Source organism: Pungitius pungitius, chromosome 20 (genome assembly GCF_949316345.1).
Source record: "Pungitius pungitius chromosome 20, fPunPun2.1, whole genome shotgun sequence".
Taxonomy (NCBI): Eukaryota; Metazoa; Chordata; class Actinopteri; order Perciformes; family Gasterosteidae; genus Pungitius; species Pungitius pungitius.
The window spans coordinates 12476051-12497261 of record NC_084919.1 but is presented as its reverse complement, the minus strand read 5'-3'; the positions used below and the strand labels follow the sequence as shown (position 1 = coordinate 12497261).

Here is a 21211-nt window from a genome sequence, read left to right as displayed (position 1 = left end):
GAAGGTGGGGGAAACCACATCCACATACATAACTTTATTATTGCAATAAGGCATTTGGAAACAACAGTCTTATGCTTAATGTTTCTTTTAAATACAGAAGCGCTTACAGACATTTACATTTATGCTTACGGTCAAAATTACACCATTCCAACAATTAAAATCAGATTTCATGTCCGCCCCCTTTGGGTTTTAGGTATGGATGCATGCAGACATGACACTGAAACAGCAGTAGAGGTTCATGATAAAACTACTATTGGTCGAAATAACACAACTTAAAAGTGTCCCAGATTTGAAAGACATTAAAGTAAAAATACTGCAAATTTACATTAATCCAAGTGCTAATTTACAAACCGTGCAAAACCAGTGCACCCACAAACAAATGTGACAGTGATTTCTTTAGTGTGTATAAATTAAATAATTTCGTGTCTTGTGAGTCATCAAAAAGAAGCTATCTGGATCTGAATAGATGGTATGTAGAAAAATAGAAAAACTCCAATATTTAGTTTTCTGTGGAAAGGACATATATTGATAATTTAAAACATACCATAAAGTTGAATATTGCTGACATTTAAAATCCTGGCTGGCTCAATGTACTACGACTAGAACTCCCTCTAGTGGTGGTAGAGGTGCTTCAGCCCTTAATTCACAACCATGGAGAAGAACCAGGCTGCTGAAGAGCTTCACATCTCAAAGTGTCGGAAAATGCTTTCGACATAGCCCAGGACCTGCTGCCAGTCCGGTCCGTTGGCCTTCAGCATCTCCTCCGCTGTCTGTCACACCATTAACATGCAAAGTTAATATTATGAAACCAGTGGACACAGCTGGTTTGGGTTGCAGAACTTTCACACAATGTCTCACCAGTGTGGCGACGATTCCCACGCTCTCCCCCGTCTTAAAAGCAAGATCCAGATTTTCCCTCTGTAAAGACACTCGAGTCAGATGTATGTTTTTTTTTTTAGATAAGCAGGGGCTTAATTTTACAGACGTAACTTTCAGTCATGGACTGTGGTGAAAATGATCCAAACACACCGTCAAACCACTTTAACAACGGATGTTGTTCTGGTTCTTAGCACCTCCTTGTTCATGAAGTGAGTGACGAGTGATTTGTTTTGCTTTCACATTCAGAGTTAATGACACATCTGGAATGATTGTTCTCGAGTACAACAATAGTGACTCCATCATTAACGTTGAGAGATCATCAGTATTTGTGACCATATTTTCATTTTCTGTCTCTAAAGCGTGTCCCCTAAAGATTTGTCCCCAAGCCAAAATGTCTTTGTAAAACAGAAATTGAATGCTCTTTTTTCCATTTTTACCTTGTCTGCTGGGCTGAGGGCGTCGTACGGGATGCGGGTTGGCAAATATGTGTGATAAACAGCGCAGAACGCCAAACCGTCATCCCAGCTGCTGCTGAAGTTTGTAATTTCAATATTCTGCGAGAAAAGACTTAATTAAGACATGAGACAACCGGTAAACATGTATTTTCATTCTCCAGCCGGAATACCTCTGATTTCAAAGATTGTGAGACATTTCTAAATCGTTGCATCCTCTGTTCTAACCTGATAACTTCTGGTGCGACTCTGGCACCAGCGCAGCAGGGAGTTCCTCCGGGAGCCGCCGTGACGCCTCAGCAGACGGCTGAAACCATCCTGAGGTCTGCGAGGGCCAGAAAAGCTTCAGAGAATAACTCCAAATACCTTACATCAACTTTACAGTGAAAAGTTAAATCCCACATTATGAGATACAAGAATAACCGTTTCCAAATATTTCCTTTGCAAGGAGACTAGTGACTGTTTTGATGTCTGTCTCAACAAAAAAAATGAATTGTTAGTTACTTGATGGAATCTGAGCTTGGGTCCTCATCCGGTTTTCCTGCAAAAGATGCATGCAGTCACAGTGATACTGGGAGGCTGTCTCAATAAAATAAAAGGTGCTTTGGTGGGTTCAGAGCTCACCTGTGTAAAAGCTGGACCAGCTGTCTTGCCGCTGTAAAATGCGGTCGCTACTTCTCTCTTTTGGTGACTCTTCTTTCTGGAAAGTTCATTTTTTTGTTTTTTAATCCGGAGTCTTCCAAGAGTAAGATAAGCGTTTCCCCCCTACGAACACTTGTTATCAATTGAACAGGTGTAGTACCTTGCAGAGCGGCAGGGTTGTGCTTTTTGAGTTTCCCTTCTCACTGGAGGAGTCAGATGGGAGTGGGAGACGAGAGAGACTCCTAAAAAAAAATATATATATATATATACACCAGTCTTTGTACATTTCACTGTTAATGGCGGTCAATGTGTTGCGAGAGTTCATATAGACTCACCAAGATCTTTCGGACAGCATCACAATCCTCCTGGGATCCCTTCCATCTTTTCTCTTCTCCATCATGGCCAAACTACGGAGGTATCCCTCCGCCACGCCCTTCCCCGTCAGCTGCCCGGCCCCGGGCCCGTCTGCCTCCTCGGGATCGCCGCCCTCAACGAAAGCGTCCACCTCGTGATTCCTTTTGTTGTTGTCCTCCTCGACACTTTGGACTGCCGCGTCGGTTTCAACTCGCCCCAGTGTCCCGCTCGCGACCCCCCGCGCGCCCTCCCCAGAGTCTCGCCGCTCGGCCGGTTGATCGCACTCCGCGGCGCGTTTGACCTCGCGAGTGTCCCGCAGAGCGTCCAGCGGGGCTCGACCCAGTTCCCGCTGCAGGGCGAGTGCAGCGAGCTCGCGGCGGGCGTCTCTGTGCTCGGCCCGGAGACGCTCCAGCTCGGCCTCCTTCGCCTTCTCCCTGTCGAGGGCGCGAGCCAGCTGCTCCTCCACAGCCCCCCGGGTCTCCTGGAGCGCGGCGAGAGCCTGTTCAGATTCCACCCGCAGCCGGTCGGCCACGGACACCGCTACCTGCAGGTCACACTGGAACTGATGCCACTCCAACCTCTCCGCCTGTCAGAGGACAAAAAACAGAAAGCTGCTTGATGTCGATATGGCTCTTAAAGCCCAATGAGTTTTAGGCCATTGGTTCTTGCAGCTCAAACTCACCCTCAGTGTCTCCTTAAGTGTGTCCACCTCCTCAACCAGCTCATCTCTTTCTGTTATCAGGTGTCTTAGAAGCTCTTAAAAAAACAACAAGTGGAAACAGAAAAGGATACAAGGTTGAGGGACAATACATTCTGTGAAATTCTCCCTGGAAAAAAAACAGTTATTTGATATTGCAGAAAATAACTTGTATATCTTGGGGTACCGGAGTCCTTCTCCCTCTCATTACAAGCTTCTCTGTGTCGCATGTTGGTGCCTGACTGGTTAGCGGTTCTCATACATCTGATATTGCCATTGTAACCAAGGATTGTGTCACTTTATTTAGAAGATGGGCAACACGGAGCTTACTTTTTCTAGTTAACAACTTTAAAAGCATTTGCATTGACGGCAAAGGACCTACCTACTGCTCCGGTGGTCACATCATCGTTGGGGCCGAGGCACAGCGAGGCCCTGTAGTGCTCCATCAGACTGAGTAGAACCAGGTTCATCTCCTCTCCAGCTGGCTCCGCCGCAGCCTGCGGCTCCAGCCCACTGTCGCGCTCCAGCCAGCTCCGCTCCGAAGCCGACTCACTGGACGGGGGCAGGAGAGCCGGGCTGACCGGGCTGACCGGGCTGACCGGGCTGACCGGGCTGCCCGCTGCCTTCCCTCGCCTCACCGCTGCGTCGCTCGCACTCGTCTCTGGGGCGACGCCGTCGACGCTGATCACGGCCCATTCAGAGGGAGCGGGCGGGTTCTGCGTCCAGTCTGCAGGGGGAGGGGTGACGGAGGGGGTGGTGGGGGTCGTGGTGGTGGTGGGGCCGGTTGGTGATGGCGTCTGTGCCTTACTGGAGGAAGCTGCAGAGGATAAGGCCATTGTAGTCAGCTCTGCCTCTGAGGGCGTGGTAGGAGGCGTGTGGAAGAAATCTAATGGGGAACCTGAGAGGGGGCAAAGGTTAAACTGATGGGAAGCACACACACAAAAAAAGAAGAGCATCGGAAAAAAAAGAAGAAAAAAAAAGAGGATAATAGTATGTCCCAGGCCTTACAATGACATAATAAAAAACACATATATGCTGAATGCAAAGCTCCCTCTTCTTCTACTGGAAGATGTGTGCATTGTCTCATCATTTACTGTCCTCGCCTGACTGATGCGGCAGAAAGCCTCTGCTTGTCTTGGCGGGCAGACACACGGTTCCCCCATGTGGCAAGATGCAGAGCACATTGTATCATGCTTTCAGTCTAAAGCTGCTCTCACTGCCACCGCAAGGTGACTACATCAATCATCTTCTGCATAAACCATGAACAACATTTTTTTTGTATTATTTACATGGGAGTTCAAGGAGTGAGATATTTACACATTCTCCCGCCCCTTTACTTATTGCTTTAAGACAATTCTTTTGTTATGCAACACGCAAAAAAGGAAGGCTACAGGCCATCTTCCTTTTTTTACCTCTGATCTTTTCCACACTTCCCCTCCTTGCCCTTGTGCTGTGCTGCAGCATTCTGCAGACTCATCATTTCCTTAGCAGCAGCATGATGCAGTCTGCTCAGCTACAGCAGAGGAGCTATTCTCATCCAGTTGACCGCATATTAACAGTCCATGAGAGGGAAACATTTTTAAACGGCTCTTAGTGACAATTAAACTGTATGAGCAGCAGTTTGAAAGTTTTAAACAGTGCACGACTGCACAAGGCATTTGCACGCCGTAATTGATTATGAATCATCAAACTGGGGGATCACTGCATTCCCCATGTTTTGTGCCAAAGGTGGTAAACTTTGCCTTTCCACATAGAATAAATTGTCGCAATGTGTTTCTGACTTCTCATTAGTAACAAGGAATATTTTCTGCATTTGTTGTTGTTTTGTATTGTTGCTGAAGGTTAACAAACAAACATTTAAAAATAGAATATTTTACATTACAAACCCTTTTAACCGAATCAACTGTGAGAAAACTGGCCCTGGGTCAACTCAAAAACATAAGAAATAATTTTAAGACATTTAAAAAAAGGCCTATGTATGTGTTGACTGCCTCTGTCTTCATGTACCTGTAGGGCCATTGCTGTCTCTGCCTGTGTGGTTACCCATGATCCAGCTGAGGTGGGATTCTGGAGTGGCCACCTTAGTGTCCTTCACGGTGTCCTCCGTTTTTGTGAGGCCCACTGCTCTCTGAACGGGAGGGAGTAAATCCTTCATGACAACGACTCACAGTTGGGAGGAGCCCAAACATTTTACCTTACAAGAAACGAAGGTTATATTTGGAAAAGGTTTGTCACGAAAACAAATCTTTTGGAAAATACATCAGTCAGTCTTTGTTGACCATCAATATCAATAAAAATCTATAGACAAATCAAAAAGCTATAGACAAATTACACAGCTTTTACATACATTTGACACAAAAACAATACAAATATGTATGGTTTGTCAAGCCATCGGTGTTAAAAAAATAACATCCTTTGTATCAAAGTGGCAGGTGAGCCACTTTGATACAAAGGATGTTATTAATTGAGACTTTACAAATGAATCTTAAAAAAGCAATTTGGGGTTGAAAAATGGAGGTTAAAATGCATTAAATACAACTAACCTCAGTCAGATGTCATCCAGGGAAATTTGTCATGGACATTATTTACTATGAGGCAGAGATGAGTCACACTCACTTGGTTCTGCAGAGTATTGTGGCATAAACTAGAACTCTAGAACCAGGTGTTTGCTATAAAATCAAGGTGTTGACAAGTGAATTGTACGCCGTATTAACGAGTCATTCTCGTCGATTTGGAACACGTTATCATAACTTGCTACGTAACACTAAACTGCCCGGTTGGTTAATGAAGTTTGGAGCCCCCGCCCCCCAAAAATAATCCGTAACGGGATGACTTCATTTTGTTGAATGAACTATTTTATCTCCGACGTCGCACATCCAACAAATGACACCGCACACAGCGTTCCACTCCAGTTTCATTCACCTTACCTGCTCAGCCTGCCAGGTGGACCTCGTCCAGTTAGCGGGTTTCTCCTCAGCCGTCTCGCCCTCCCCGTGCGCCCCTTTTCCGCCTCGCGTCTCCCGAATCTACCGGATGACGCCGTTTGAATTCCTCGCGATCATGATTTCCCGATATCCGATATTATTCACCACACAGTTAAAGAAAGCCAGCCAGACAGCCAGCCGGCCACCACTTCTAACTGGGGCGATGATATCGCTTCGCCTTTAAATCCAATGCGACAAAAAGAGAAGGAGGCAGAAGCAGACTGGCTGCGCAGCAGCTGCACGTTGGATCAGCGACATCACTTTTCTCATTGGCAACATTCAAAGCACGTTGCAGACGTTTTGAACTTAACGCAACCATAAAAAAAAAACATATAATAAAAAAAAAAAAAATGTTAAAATGTGCTGGTGTGGAAACAGCGCGAGAGGCAGTTACACCTGCGGGCCGCTGATTACCTTTAAACGCAGGTGTGGTGGCACGCAGGTGAACGGACGTGTGCTACCCCTCATGGTGGCTGGGGAAGGAAAAACAAGTAACATTTATCCGTATCACAGAAATCCAAAATATGAATACGAACATATCTATAATTTACATGCAAATAACACCAAGAATAGAATACGAAAATATTGATGATGATACAGTTAAAACGACGTTGTGAAATAATAAAATGTCAGCAACGTGGAGCATGAGCTTGTTGTGGTTTGAACATTCAGCACAATGGAGAGGTACAGAGTTGTTCCCTTGACTATTCTCTGTAGATTTTAATTACGTTATGAAGTTCCAGGACCACGGACAGAGCACAAGGAAGAAAAATGTCTGTAGCGTCCTCTAGTGGCGGAACTCAGAACTCACAGGGATAATGAAAGACGCAGTTTGGATTTATTCTTAAATCTGCCTTTTTAAATAAAAATAATAATAGTTAAAGAAATTTAAAAAACTATCCAGCTTTTAACAAAGCCACTTGTACCTTATATTTCAATTGCTTTGCCAGTTTATTGCCAATTCAATTACCTTGTTTAAGAACACATTGTGAGGCATCATGCATGTTTAGTTTTTCCAAACCCTATGGGTCCATGGGGAGTAGTGTGACGATATGTGGAAATACCACATAAAAAAAACCAAATGTGTATAATGGCCGCTTTTTCATGCGAAACGTGTTTACCATCATTGACACGCTGCAGTGTCAGACTTTTGATTTTATATTATTATTATTATCATCATCTATTTTCTGCACTTTACCACAATTTGTCAGTGTCACGGTTTGGTTCTGCTTCCTGTTTTATTTTGTAGTTTTCATGTCTCTTGTGTCCCTGGGTAACTTCACTTCCTGCCTTGTCCTGTGATTGCCTGATTGCTTCCACCTGTGTCCAATCACCTGCACCTCCCTAGTGTATTTAAGCCCTGTGTGCCTGTTGTCCCTTGTCGCGTCATTGTCTATGTCGGTCGTCGTTGGTGCACGTCCTTTGGTTTTGGTTCGGAATAAAGAGCACTTGTTGGAGAAGCCTGCATGTGAGACCTGCTTCGCCCTGCACCAGCACCAGCACCGCTCCCTGACCGCCAGTGACCTCCTGTGTGCCACATCTGCAGTTCTGTGGCATCAAACATCAACGTCACTCTCATCCCACTCACTGTAACAATGACCACAAATAAGGTATCCAAGTTTAGGGCAATTTGAAACAAAGTTATCAAACAAGATTAGAAGAAGAGGAACAAATGGACTCTTTTATTCATTTTGTTAAGCTGTAAAGCTAATAACCAACGAAAATGAAGTTATTATGTTTAATATTGACTAGTAAAAACTCATTTTCACTACTATGGGGAATACTACATTTTATTCTCAGCTGTTTAGAGTTCTGTTTGAACTGCTCTTGACCTTCAATGCAATTGAGTTTCTTTTTAATTTTCCATGTTAGGTTGTTGAAAGTCAAGTGTTACATTATTCCAAATGTAATAATTCTGTATAATAACATTGGCGACATTAATTGATATGACCATTTTAAGTACAAATAGGCAACTGCGCTCCACGAGAGCGGACTTTTGTGAAAATGGCGTCTGGTGTCGGCTGCCTCCACAGGCGCAGCTGTGCGCTCGCTGACCACATCGTTGCATTGTGATTCGTCTCCACAGAATGGAGCCCGCGGCAGCATCGCCACTGGCGTCGGACGAGAAAACCCACACGAGCCGCCGTCATCATGGGAACCTGCGGCTGCTCTGTCGCAGATGTTTCTGAGGAGCAACACGATGCACATCATCCCGGGGACCAGGAGACGTGACCGTCTGTCACTTGTTTACCGCCCGTTCACGATCGAAGAAGAAGTGACCTTCTCCGAGGAGGAAGATGTCAGCGATGAAAAAGGTAGGATGGAGAAGGCGCGCCGCGGAGCGTTGGCGCACGCAGCGAAGCATGTTGTTGTTGTTGCTTTTCTTCCACGGCGCTTCTCCTCGACCAGGTGAAGCCGGCGTGTCGCACTTCGTCACGTCGAAAGTGTAAAATGTCAGAAAGTTGTGCAGCGCATGAATGAGTCACTCACTGGAAGGGCTCTTTGCACCCGTCACGGCGTCCCCCCCCCCCCCCCCCCTCCCGCACAGATTAATCGATAACACATGAACGGTGCATGACGCGTGGGTGAGGTGTGGGTGGTGGAGAATGCAGAGCGGGGCCTACATGTGTTTGGAGGTGGAGGGAGGCTGTGGGGGCCATTGTTTCTCCCCCAAGTTTCTTTCTGTCTGTAAATGCCCCCCCCCCCCCCCCCCCATCGTGCTGCTCCTATCCATTCAGTCAATGTGTATGGTATGTAAATGTGTGTGTGTGTCATGTCTGGAGTGACTCGTCCGTATTGTACTATATCTGTCATCCATCTTTTCATCTGTCACAGGTGTTACCATGGCTACTACAGACTCACTGCTGTCTTTTCTTTGAGAAGGACCCAGGTAAGAGATGGGAGGGGGCGATTAAGTGGGAAACAATGATGATCCCATTCACTTTTTTGGCTTTACAGTAGCAGGGATCTGAAGATCATGATGTGTTGCCGTGGTGGCTCCCGGGTTATTTTCAAGTGAGGAGTTTTCAAGCTTAGGATGAGATCGCTTTGGCTTCTTTTTGGGGAGCCTGTTAGTCTGGTGGTTGATCGATCTTTTCCTTATTGTCAAAGGAAGAAATACCAAATTGATCATGATGGGTTTGGCTTTTTTAGCCAAGACCCGATATGTCTCCATTACCCACATTTTGGGACTGAGCCACGGTAATGACAATTTAAATTCGAATAAACGCAAGTTCTGACATTTTTCATGATGTAAAGCCACGTGTTTGACTTGTTTTCTGATTTTCCTCGGGGGCAGAGGAAGTGCTGGATGAGGGTTGGTTTGAAGGTCCACATCACAGTCACAACCACGTCCACATCACTGCAGGTGAATCCATCCAAACATGTAGTTGTATCTCAATCTGGTCTTTAAACAATATTACATTCCATTGTTTATAACAAGTTCATAAAGCGAGCTGTAGAAAACTAGTATATAGAAACGGACTGACACTGAGGGCAGCGCAACAAGCTGTGATCAAAAATGAAACAAAATTACATGCAAATGTTAGCAGACAGGAGCCTTCTGATCCTTCCAAAGGACGTGGAAAAACATCAGCATTGCCTTGGAGTTGTTTTTGTGTCCTCCTGATAAATGTTATGTTCACTCTACTTTTAGTTCTCCCCGTCAGCTCTCAGGAGAAATACTCGTCTCTTCATTTGATACATTCTCCACCATGTTGCTCAGCCAACTAACTTTGTCTGCCGTTTGGCCCAAAGCAGGAAGAATGCAGGGCGCCTATCAGAGTGTTCTGGACCGCAAACTGCTGCCGTGAAGGCAAAAAAAAGCTGTGGGTTGTGACCAACGAGATGCAAGATGTTGGACCAGTTAGAGATTTAAAGATACCCTGTCACTATAAGCAACAACGTTCACATACACACAGTCATTCTATATATTTATAATGTGAAAATGTGCAGATTGTTATCAACCGGCTTTTACATTGACACACGCTCATTCCCGCTTTCCTCTCTATTTGCCACGCAAGTTGATGCAGAGATGAGACATCCATCTTGCCGGATTCATGACGGGAAATGATGTAAACAGACCGCTTAAGATGACAAATCAACTGTGCATAATGAGGTGGAGGTGTTGTGGATGTGTGGAACATTTGGTCACAGATGCATAACGGAGATAGCCCGACTCTTTTCCTCAGCAGAGGTTGGAGCTGTGAGATCCATCCAAGGGAAAAACACTGCAGGGGTCTGCTGCTTTTCTCTTGGCAATTTTTGGCATTCTGGATGATCAAATACTGGCTCACATCAGCAAAAACATCAAATACTATCACTTCCACTGTGATGCTTTTGAAGCCAAAGGCCAAGACAAAATCATGAAAGAGACATACTAAATTTTGTAATTGTATTTATGAACTGGTTATAAATATCTCAAACTGACACAAAAAAAGTATTAACAGGATTTTTGAGACAAGAGAACAGAACTTTGATGGAGCATATTGGTGTATATAATTCACCAAGGAACCTCATATTTTAAGTCACATTTGGCTGCTTTTGCAGTGAAGCGTTACCTTTTTGTTCCGGTCATTAATGATTTTGCAAATCGTTACCGTGTGCCATCAGTGCAGCAGTGTCATCCTAAATGGCAACACGACTACTGTAGGATCTCAACTTTGACAACGTTTGCTAAGAAATTGATCATACGGTAAACAGTGTGTGTTAATTATCTTCTGAAAATGTCTTTTCAAGCACCATGAACAGGCTGACCTTGGAGTTTCGGCACACGTCAGATTATCTGCCAGTTAATCGTGTGTAGGGTCCTTCTGTAGTTTTTACAGCCTTTGTCAGCACAAAGTTTCCAAGTGACGTAAATGAGGGAACATCTCTGCTTTTGTGAGGTGCACAACGTAAAGAATTGTTCTGTTTTTTTTTTCTTCTTGTTCTTTATCAGCCATCCGGAGCTCTTGATCTTACCTGGCTCATCATTTTCTCAAGGTTGACGCAGAGTGTTAATGAGTGTGTGGACTGGATGATTTTAAGGGATATAAAGCAAGGAGGAGCATTTATGCTGTTGATGACTTTTTTTGTTTTTAAGCTTTAAAAATGAGCAATTTTTTAAATTAAACCCAGAACCCAATTATAGCACAAATGTGTGAGTCTTAAAAAGTCCAAAAGGCACCCCAGGTGGGCTTCACACCACTAGGTGGAACTGTTTACATGATTTCATTTCAACACGACAGACCGGCTGGTGTATTTCAAAATCCGACCATTTCAGAATCTCGTTACCTCGTTATCTCTGTGCGCTTTCGAAAACCTTCGTAGGCTCTCTTATGCCGCTCAATAGGATGTGTCAGCATCAGTGCAAGGTTAACTACGTTAGAACTGAAAGCAACAGGAATCACCAGAGCACACGTCTCTCTGCTGTTACCTTGGCAGCTCTGGTGTTGTGCCAACGCTCTTACCATTTGGGTTTTTATTTTAGTGCGATTTAGAGAATTGACGCAGTGCTCTTGTAACGACAAGCAGCAATTAAGACTGGATGGGGTCGACAAAAAAAACAAACAATGGGACATCTAACAGGATATATACATGCTGTTAAAAACGTACTAATGACCCAATAAGGATCATTAGTACGTTCATTAGTACAAAGGGGACTGATCACGCGATCAGTCCCCTTTGTGTTGCTGTCAGTCAGCCTGCAGGGCCGTGTGACAAGGAACCACCATGGCGTCTACATTCAGACGTGGCCATGGCTTCACATTGTTGTGCGTTTAGCTTTGCGTTTCGACCTCCTTGTTTTCCATCTGCGTCAGCTGTGGCCCGACGAGTCTTTTTTCATCTACTGAAGGAGCGCTAAAATTTCTCTTGAGTAGCAACCCTACTCCTTCAGAATACCAATAAGTCTTACATTGGGCCCCAAATCAATACGGTCCTTCCCAAATCTGTATGCATTCCTCTTTCCGTTAATAGCTCTACAGCAGGACAGAGAACATGCCCGGGGGGAAGGCGGGAGAAGGCGAGGGGATTGTGTCTCAGGACTTTGAACGTCAGCAAAGTGTCCTGTAAAGGGCTTGTGTCTTGTGCAGACAAAGCGGAACCATCAGTTTTGACTCACCTCCTGTTCAGTTTTGTGCATGGATTGTATGCCATTTAAACACCTGCACATGGCCTAAAAAAACAAAAAACGTGCCTGATCTCGGTGACGTCGGCGAGGTCCCAACCAGAGCAGGAACATCCCTCTCCCGTTCAGTCCAAGAAGTGACGTCATCAAAGGGAGAGCGTGAGGTCGGCTCAGGCTTCACTGAGGCCCGACGTTTCACCGCCGTTGGACCCACGCAGTCGCATGACCACACGCACCAGTCAGACACGGAGTGTCACAAGTGACTACCAAATAACACGGCAACGCGTTTTTTTTGTGCCCTGTCACGAAGCGCCTCGAGAGGGAACCGGGAGCGCGAGGCGAAGGCACGCGGAGGGACGGGGCTTAAACCTAGAGGGTGAAGAATGACGGCGTGAGGGTGCATGCTGATGGGAGCGTGCAGAGCTGCAGAATCCTGAATCCCGCGGATGGAGACTCCGTGTCCTTGTTTTGCGGCGCTCTCAGCGAGCAACATGCAGCTCGCGCCGCTGCCTCGCACTGCTGCAGTGGAGGAGTAAATGCGGAGCCCAGCACTGCTCCAGGTGATCCACAGAAGCCCAGCCTGGCAGACTGCTCCATCAGCCTTCCCTCTCCTCCTCCTCCTCCTCCTGCACCTCCTCCCCCTCCCCCACCTCCACCTCCTCCTCATCCTCCTCCTCTTCTTCCTCTGTCAGTGCGCTCCATTCTTTTAAAGGGCTTTGGGAAAAAAAATAAGAAAGGAACAGAAGGACAGAGGAAAAAGCCTGCTCTACACCTCTGCATGACTGCCCACCGCTTCCCTCGCACCGCGTGAAGACGCACCGCGTATGTGCTCCAATGTCTCCGGAACATAGACTTGCAGCAAGGTAAGAAGTCTCTGACTTTCGGTGGGTGGGGGGGGGGGGGAGCCCATATCAAGTCTTTGCTTTCCTCTTGAGACATTTTGTGCAGAGCTGTTGCAGGCTTGTGTGTGTGTTCAAATTGAACAGGTTGATGAGAAGTTGGCACAGCGGAAAAGGTAATTGGTGTTCAGCGCAATGGGCGGACAAACGCTCACGGAGAAAAAGGTCTTTGCCGAACACACGTCGTCAGTTTTGTAGAAAAGAGCCCCTCATCTCCCCTTCAATTACAGCTCTCTGTGCCAGTGTGCGTTTGTGTGCATGTGTGTGAAACAGAATCCAGCAGGGTAGGAGGGGATGCTCCACAATAAAGGCTTCTCGATGGGCAGCACAGCTTTTCATCTTTCTTCCCACGGCCGCTAACATTGGGACAAGCTCTGGCTTCAAAATGACTGCCTTCTTTACTGGTACCGGTAGTTCATCGTTATGTAATCGTTTTGAGCGGCTCGGTTTGATTGTAAAGCGAGGAGAAACGGTCTTCCTGTCAATTTATCTTGGTCTTCATGCCTTATTAGTCATAGAAAGAGGGAATTCAAGACAGTATGAGGAGAGATACGGAGAACAGCAGCATGCAGATGAGGACAGAGGTTTGAGGGGGTGTTGTGGGAGAACTTAGTCCATCACTGTGATTCCTCAAACCTACTAGCCGGCTGCACAGTGTGATTTCCTCCAAATCCTTAAATCTCTCTAACACACGTTGGGTGTGACGCCTCAAAGCCTGAACCTGTATGTGAAACTAATGAAGTTATCACACACACACACACACACACAGACCCCTACTGATGCCACAAAAAGGAATGCAGAAGAGCTGGTGCTGCAACGACATCCAAACCCTGCTTCCTGCTGTTTGACTGCGCTTCAGGGCTTTTCTATGTCTGTGTGCTGAAACCTTTGACATGTGCTCCGTTTTAGCTCCTGGATTTGTTGCTCCTGCAAAATGTGCCGGTTATGGATGACCTTACGAAAACAGTTTGAGGCTGAAAATCGTATGTACACCCATGCTCAGCAATGTCTGCAATAATCCCGTAGCCTGGCACATGCAGGCATGCACACGCACACACACACACACACACACACCCACAAACTTTGAATGCAGCATTTAACCTTGCAACGTGCTCCATCTCCCGACACATGGCACAAACAGCGAGCCAAAGGCTCACCTGCAAGAACACATTCAGGCAGACTCAGACAGCTCTGTGGACTGAATTAAGCTGCTTTCTTGTGTGAGGTGTTTGAGGTGGTCATTTATCGTGTGTAGCATTAGGATGCAGCGGGGCATCTCAGAGGTGCAGAGGCCCCTGCGCCGCTTCTTCCTGCTCTGATATTCAAGGAGATACACTGGCATCCAAAAACGTCTCATATAGCCGCTTCCCATTCAAAGGCTTCAAGCTCCCAACGCGAATAAAGAGCTGAGAGCCCCCTCCAGCATCCCATAGAGCTGCAATGTGTATTATACAATTTTGGGCAATGAAATGCTGGTAGAAATGCACAACATATTGATAGAACACTTAGCTAGAAGCTTACTGCTTTGATGGTTTAATGAAATAGCTAGAAATCTCAAGAAATACGCTCTTTTGCTTTTGGAACGTGAAGCAAGTAGATTTAACTTATTTATGCTTACGCATAAAGTAAAAGATTAGTAATAGAAATTGAAAAACGATAACTTTTACGGGGGTTCAATGCCGGACTGTTGGCTGGGACCAGGAGGGTTTTCTGTCTGTAATAACCAATGTTATATTGTAATATAACATGGTGCTGATTTGCAGATTTTGTTACTTTAGGACAGAGCCAAGCTAACTGTCTCAACCATTCTAGATCTAATAGTTTCTCAAAATGTCAGGCGTATACATTGTACATTCAGGAGACTTTCATTCATTCATCCTCATCGGCCCAATAACAAGTTCGTAAAATTTCCTTGAACAATGTAGTACCTTTTTAAATACACCTTGTAAATTTTGAAATCCGCCGCCCAGTGGGAACAATAAATATCCGAACCAATCCTGACAATCTGTGCAGTAGTTTCAGAGACCAAGCAGATTAGGAGTTAGAGCTCCTTTTTACAACCTCCTTTATGTATTGCCAATGACAATGGCTCAGTGGCTCAGTTGGTTAGTAGAGCGATAAAACGTCCTCTGTGTGGAGATTATTTTAACGTTATCAATCGCAGCTTGACATCCCGCTGTGCGCTTTGTCTCTTATTTCGGGAATGGGAGTTTAGTCATTTGAGGAAGATTACAAAATAAATTATTTGTTGATTGTCGATACACCCTGTTCGTTATGCTCACAGATAGCACGTGTTTGTTTTGGGGATTTAAGCTGCAGTACCTCTTCTCTCTGTTTTGCTGCAGGGTTTTGAGGTCAGAATGGAACCCAGCTGTTAACTGACATGACAATTCATTGCTGGGTGCAATGCAGGACGATAAAAATTGCATTGAGTCGTGTTTAAAGTGATAATCCACATTTTTTGAATCGATATTATGAAGCTTCCATGAAATTCAAGGTGTCAAATGCCACCTGGAAGTCAAACTGGCGTTTTTCTATAACCATGAGAAGCGCGTGATGATGGCAACCACCTCATGGAGTGACACTTTAATTTACATTTGAATGATTCAGGATTTGGTTTCTTTTTAGCAGCTTCGCTATTTAGAAGTCATCTCAGTTGACACCTTGGTGTCCCTCCTGTCTTGTGTCTATGAACACTGTCGACTATTGACTATTCTTCTTTCCCTTTTCATAATGTTTTCAACTTATTTTTTAGCATAACAGTGACATTTGATCCATAAAATACAGGAATATTGTAAAAAATGTGTTTATAGTTTAGTCTAGCCGACGGTCCAAAGCCCATTTATATTCTATTAATAAAGAAATCTAAATAAGATAAGAGCCGCAGGTTCTCACATTTGAGAAGATGGAAGTTTGCTTGCAGAATGACCTCATGCCATATCCTTTCCTAACCCACCAATGTGTCCCTTCTGATGCATTCTTATCTTCAGTTGTCCTTTTTATTTGCTCACAGTGACCCATCTCAATGCTTCCTTGGCACCCGATGCTCACTTTTGTGGCAAACCCCAAGGGAAGCTAGATGGAAATAACCAGAATTATATTTTATTTCCAGTTGAATCCCTCCAAGAGGTGCTTGGTACAATACCATGTTAGGTAGCAGGAGAAGCGGTGTGGGTGTATGAGTGAGTGGATGACTGAATGTGAGTTTGAATATAGAAAGCAGCGAGCTTGGTTTTGGCAGCAGAAAGCACAATTGATACAATTGTTTTGTACAAAGAACCTGTGGAAACACATACTTTCCTCACATTTGACCTGGGTAGAAAACTGTGAATTACATAAATTTCTGAAAATGTGGAGGACTTAAGACCCAGAAATGTGTACTGATGTACTGATGCGTGTAAGTCAGAGGATGAATGCCTACCACATACTGTTTGTAAGTGTGTCAAATTCCTCTTTGCAGCATTCATGTCATGGAATATTCAAGCTAACTGACTATTACGCTTACCACACGTAGCACATCACCTACTACAATCAAACTTTTAGTTCTCTGTGACTGTGTGTAAAACAGTTACTTTGAGGCGTTTGACGACAAGTCGAAAGAATATCGTCTGCACGGAAAAGCCTCAGAAAATAATTTGGTGGGACTGTATTGACTCCTTAGAGCATGGGGATATTCATAATCCAGGTGCATGTGATATCTCTGTTGCAGTAAATAATGGAATCAACTGCCTAGTGTGTGGTGTGGTTTGGCTTTTCCTAATGAGGACTGGATTCATCCTCTCAGCCTCTGACAGTAGTGGGATATGCTGCTCTCCAGCCTGTTTCCATGGAGATACTCTGCTGTAGCGTTCCCCCCCCCCCCCCCCCCCCCCCCCCTTCTTCTGTACATTTCTACCAAACAGTGCTGCTCCATGAGAGGGATCTGGGCCAGGGTGTGTATGTATATGTGTGTGTGTGTGTGTGTGTGGGATACGACGGCGCATAAACAGGCACACAAACATGTATGACGCTATTGACGAATATGCTTTTTGCTATTGTGATAGAATTAAGCGTTACCGCATTTCATGTGCAGCGTCTGTCTGTGTGTGTGTGTGTGTGTGTGTGTGTGTGTGTGTGTGTGTGTGTGCTGCAGATCAGTATCTCCAGTAGTGTGATTATAATATGTGTCAGGGTGTGTGGGTGTGTCATGCTAGTAGTGGCCGCTAATCTCGGTGCTGTGCTGTCCAAGTGCAAACGTGTGTGTGTGTGTGTGTGTGTGTGTGTGTGACTGAATCTGAAGAGTGGTCATGGACAGAGTACGCGAGAGTGCGCAAGGTTGGGCACGTGAGATAGTGAGTCACAGTGACAAAAGAAAAAGAAAAAGAGGGAGCTCATGAGAGCGCGAGGTTGAGGAGGGAGAGACCGAGAAACAGAAGGCCGAAGAGACACGACGATGTGACGACGGCCGACTGTAAACAGCGAACAATGTCCTCCCCCCTGAAAGAAATCCCTCTGCATCCACGTGTGTGTGTGTGTACCGTTTCGGTGTGCGCGGTGTGTTACTGTATATGTATCCTGGAGGGCTGCGAGGCCGGAAGCTGGGACTCTTTCTTAGAGTGTGACAAAGGTGACAAGTGACTCTTGGCCAGACAAAAGAGGGGCCACCGCGGGGATGGTGTTGAAAATAGCTGCTAAAAGGATCTTTCTGTGTCTGTAGAATGATGCAGTGCACACCTGAAAAGAGAGGCTAGCTAAACGAAGGCCAGGGCAATCCCTGTGCACAATTCATCATCCCGACGCCGTGCCCAGTCAATATGCCGCCTGCATCTCGCATTTTGTAGTTCTTTTAGATGTTGCCGCCTGGTTTTGTCAGAGGCAGGTGCAAATTAAGACATGGCCTGTGAAAATATATCCAATTAACCTTGAAATGATTCAAAAGCTGCTCCCGGGCCAAAAAAAACTCAGTTTACATTCACGTAACACCAAGGAAACCTGAAATATTCACACATTGGAAGCCGGAGCCGGTAAATTTTTTATGAAAACTGTTTTAAATCAAAAGTGTTGCTGATTGTTGCTGAATAATTAGTAATCGCTTGAGAAACGAGTTCTTTGAAGGATGGTTTCATCGCCGCATCTCGGCAAACCGTTGCACATGTACACATCCAGCAGTTATTAGAGCAACATTAGCATTGGTGTCGAGTTGTGTTTTTGTGGACACCTGATGAATGTAAGTCCAATATTTACCCTCTTTTTGTTCTGCCATGTGTGTTAAGAGCGTTCCTGAGAGTGAACCAAAACAGTTAGGTTAAAAGGTTGAAAGATGCCGTAAAGCTTTGCACAACCGAGGGGAGCAGAAGGCTGAGGTAAAAGTTTTCGACCCCTTTGACGTCTTTTTTTAAGGTATATGTTGGCAGATATTTGATAGAAATAGATGATGGGTTCATATAGCAAACAAGTTGTTTTAAAAAAAAAAATTCATTCCAGAAAAAAAAAAGAAAAGAGATCAAAATCAGCTTCATTGCCCTACGTAGTTTTAATCTGAAGGCCATCAAGCGCGAAATTGCTATGAGACTGTGTTTACTCTCCGGGCGGCGTCCGCGGTGAACGTCTCCATGGCGGATAGTGGGATGTACAGTGTGCCGAGCTCGTCCCAGTCTACTGCACTCGCAGGTTATAAGGCTCACGGGACCAGCGGGAGTCGAACGTGAGGGAATTTGCATTTTGGGCGTTCTAGGCGTGTGTCGGCGCCAAGGTCGACATTTCCACACGGGCTCGGTCCTTCCCCCCCCCCCCGCTGCCGTGGTACCCGGCCGGCTTTAATGGCCACAGGGCCTCTGACCCATGGCGGGCTGCGATGCCTGCTCAGGTGGTTCAAGTGCACACAGAGGAATTCAGAGTGCAAAAACCCCTGTGCTAAACCGGCGCCCCCGCAGGGGAAGGCGAGGGCGCTGAGCGCCGCTCAACGGGATAAAACATGGGTCAGGCCCGGCAGCTTTGCTGGTTTACTCAGATTGAAAGCCCCGTGCCATATGGTGTAAACATGTGAGCACTCTGGCACAGCGGACGGACAGGAAGTGGTCTTTGAGGAAAGCACTATACAGGTGTTCGGTCAAAACAACCCAAGGTTTGACATTCGCTTTCAGCGCCAATCTGTCGCCACCACTTCAGTGATAAATGGGCGCTTTGTTCAAGGCTGCTCTCCTGCATCCACAGTCGGGAAAAAAAACTGCTCAAATCTGATTACAAACACAAACTGTTCACTCATGGACCATTCTTTCAACTTTCAAATCCCTTACTGGCCTGTAATCAGGCTGCTGTGCCCACTTGGAAGCAGCCTATGTGAGATGTTTCTACGTCCTGCAGGCGGCACACAGCACCCTCAGCACCCTCAGCACGGCCTCAACAGCAAACCCTCGGCTCATCAGCCCAACTTCAAGTGGAATATCAATCATGTTGGAGGTTCGCTTATTCCGTCAAGACATTCATGGATGGGCTTGAGTTCACGTCATGCTTAAAAACATGTAGTTTATTAAGATGGTAATCTAAATGTGAAGAGAAGCCGAAATCAACGTGACTGCTTTTATTGGGTCATTTTTGATGAACTGATGAGATTTGGCAAGATTGACTTTTTAGCATATTTTGAAATATACAAATTAAGACCACAGAGCCCCCCCCCCCCCTCCCCTCATGAGGACTGACACACAAATGAATTACAACGAGTCATATGAATTGCATTGGATTCGATAGATGTGTTTGCCCCCCCCCCCCCCCAGAAACACAACAGGCCTAAAGACTCTCTCCTGCACTCTGATGTATCACCAAACATAAATGTGAGAACAGTGACAACACAGTCAGTCACCCCGCTGGTGGTGACAGTTTAATTCAAAGCTAATGATATGAAATAGTGGAGCTTGTGATGGTTTTCCTCACAGGAGTCCACATGGGGTAAAAGTGTTAACGTCACACCTTTCAGGGGCCCGGATCACGCTGTAGAAGAACCTCTGTATGTGTTGACACTTTCCAGATTTGATTTGACAGATTTTGACACAATCTTCAGAGGCCGTCAGGATCATCAACTCATGACGTGGATTTCTTTGTTTAGGTGACTACAATCAGTGAAAATTGGCATTGACTGCTCTAATATTTTGAATAGCTTTTTTCTTTAGGGTATGAAAGCTACCACCAGAGGGCAACTCCTCCACTTTCCTTGTCAAATGTTACCAAATAAATCCTTAGGAAACGGTCAAGATGAAGTCATAGAGAGTATAAATCCGTCTATCTGGGCTTTTAGATTGACCACATTAGAGACCGGGCGTCTGTGCTGAGAGGAAAGAGACAGATCTTCTCCCAGCCGGTATTCCGTTTGCCCTTTAAAACCCCAATTCAAAGCTCTTTCTGCCGCCTTGAATCTGCAAACTGTACCATGTTTAGTGCAGAATACCAATATCCCGTGATATTGATATCCCCCCATTCAGGAACGTCAAGTGTTACATCTCGAGTCACTAAGTGTCACACACAGCGAGCTGGTTCATTAGCCTCTAACAGCTTTTATTTTTACTGTCTCTTCGTCAGCAGGAAAACTCTAAAACTGCTCTGTTTTCTTATATCATGCACTCTGTGGCCTTGGATGATTCCTGATCTGCTATATGGCGGATTGAATATGGCGCTGGTACTGATGTATTCAACGTTGTCCATGTGGTGACCACTATAATGTAGTATGTATTTGATTTTTTTTAGCATTAAAGCAATACATGGCCTTTCATTACTTTATTGTACTTAGAAAGAGGATTCAGAGAAAGCGCGGTGGTATTAGATTAGAACTCAGTCCTGGCACACTAACGGAGTTGAGGTGTCAGATTTGATATCTGGGGAGTTTAGTAGAAAGAAGAATTACATCCTCGTCATTTAAGAAGCACTCCAAATTCAATCACAATTCATCTGAACAAAGAAAGAGGAAATTTTGAAATTGCTTTGTCTGTATTAAATGTTTTCACCACTCCTCCAGTAAGTTTCATCTGATTTATGTAAAGGTTGACACGTAACTTGAACCTGAAATGTGGAAGTCTTTTAACCCCTTTAATGCAAACTAATTTAGACTCCCAACAATTATGCAAACTGTGTTTGCATTCAATCCATAGTTTGTGCTACAGAGACATGATCAATGCCTTCTTTAACACGGTGCCATGTTAGTAGACATAAACTGCGTATGGTTAAAA

General features: G+C 45.2%; 2 protein-coding genes across 2 annotated transcripts in view; one reads left to right on the top strand and one right to left on the bottom strand.

Moving 5' to 3' along the window:
• Positions 1-19: 19 nt before the first annotated feature.
• On the bottom strand, positions 20-6729 carry LOC119195070 (cytospin-A-like). Its single transcript, XM_037449679.2, has 13 exons — positions 6423-6729; positions 5952-6050; positions 5032-5152; positions 3407-3922; positions 3010-3083; positions 2309-2913; positions 2134-2215; positions 1956-2031; positions 1836-1872; positions 1560-1656; positions 1317-1433; positions 859-918; positions 20-770 (listed from the first exon to the last, which is right to left on the bottom strand). The coding sequence occupies exons 1-13, from the start codon at positions 6504-6506 to the stop codon at positions 681-683; spliced, it is 2058 nt and encodes a 685-aa protein (XP_037305576.2). The 5' UTR covers positions 6507-6729; the 3' UTR covers positions 20-680.
• Positions 6730-6965: 236 nt separating this feature from the next.
• dlgap2b (discs, large (Drosophila) homolog-associated protein 2b) overlaps positions 6966-21211 on the top strand; it is a 50403-nt gene continuing 36157 nt past the window's right edge. Inside the window, exon 1 of the mRNA XM_037448872.2 lies at positions 6966-8323. Coding sequence (XP_037304769.2) covers positions 8188-8323 — 136 coding nt within the window. The 5' untranslated portion in view covers positions 6966-8187. The remainder of the gene's footprint in view (positions 8324-21211) is intronic.

What these genes read in the sequence shown, in the direction of transcription:
- LOC119195070 (XM_037449679.2), bottom strand. Translation starts at nt 6,506, where the DNA reads ATGTTACTTGTTTTTCCTTCCCCAGCCACCATGAGGGGTAGCACACGT. An exon ending in AGACAGCAATGGCCCTACAG is followed by an intron (nt 3,923 to 5,031) that starts GTACATGAAGAC and finishes GCCCCCTCTCAG; the next exon opens with GTTCCCCATTAGATTTCTTC. An exon ending in TGTGACCACCGGAGCAGTAG is followed by an intron (nt 3,084 to 3,406) that starts GTAGGTCCTTTG and finishes TGTTTTTTTAAG; the next exon opens with AGCTTCTAAGACACCTGATA.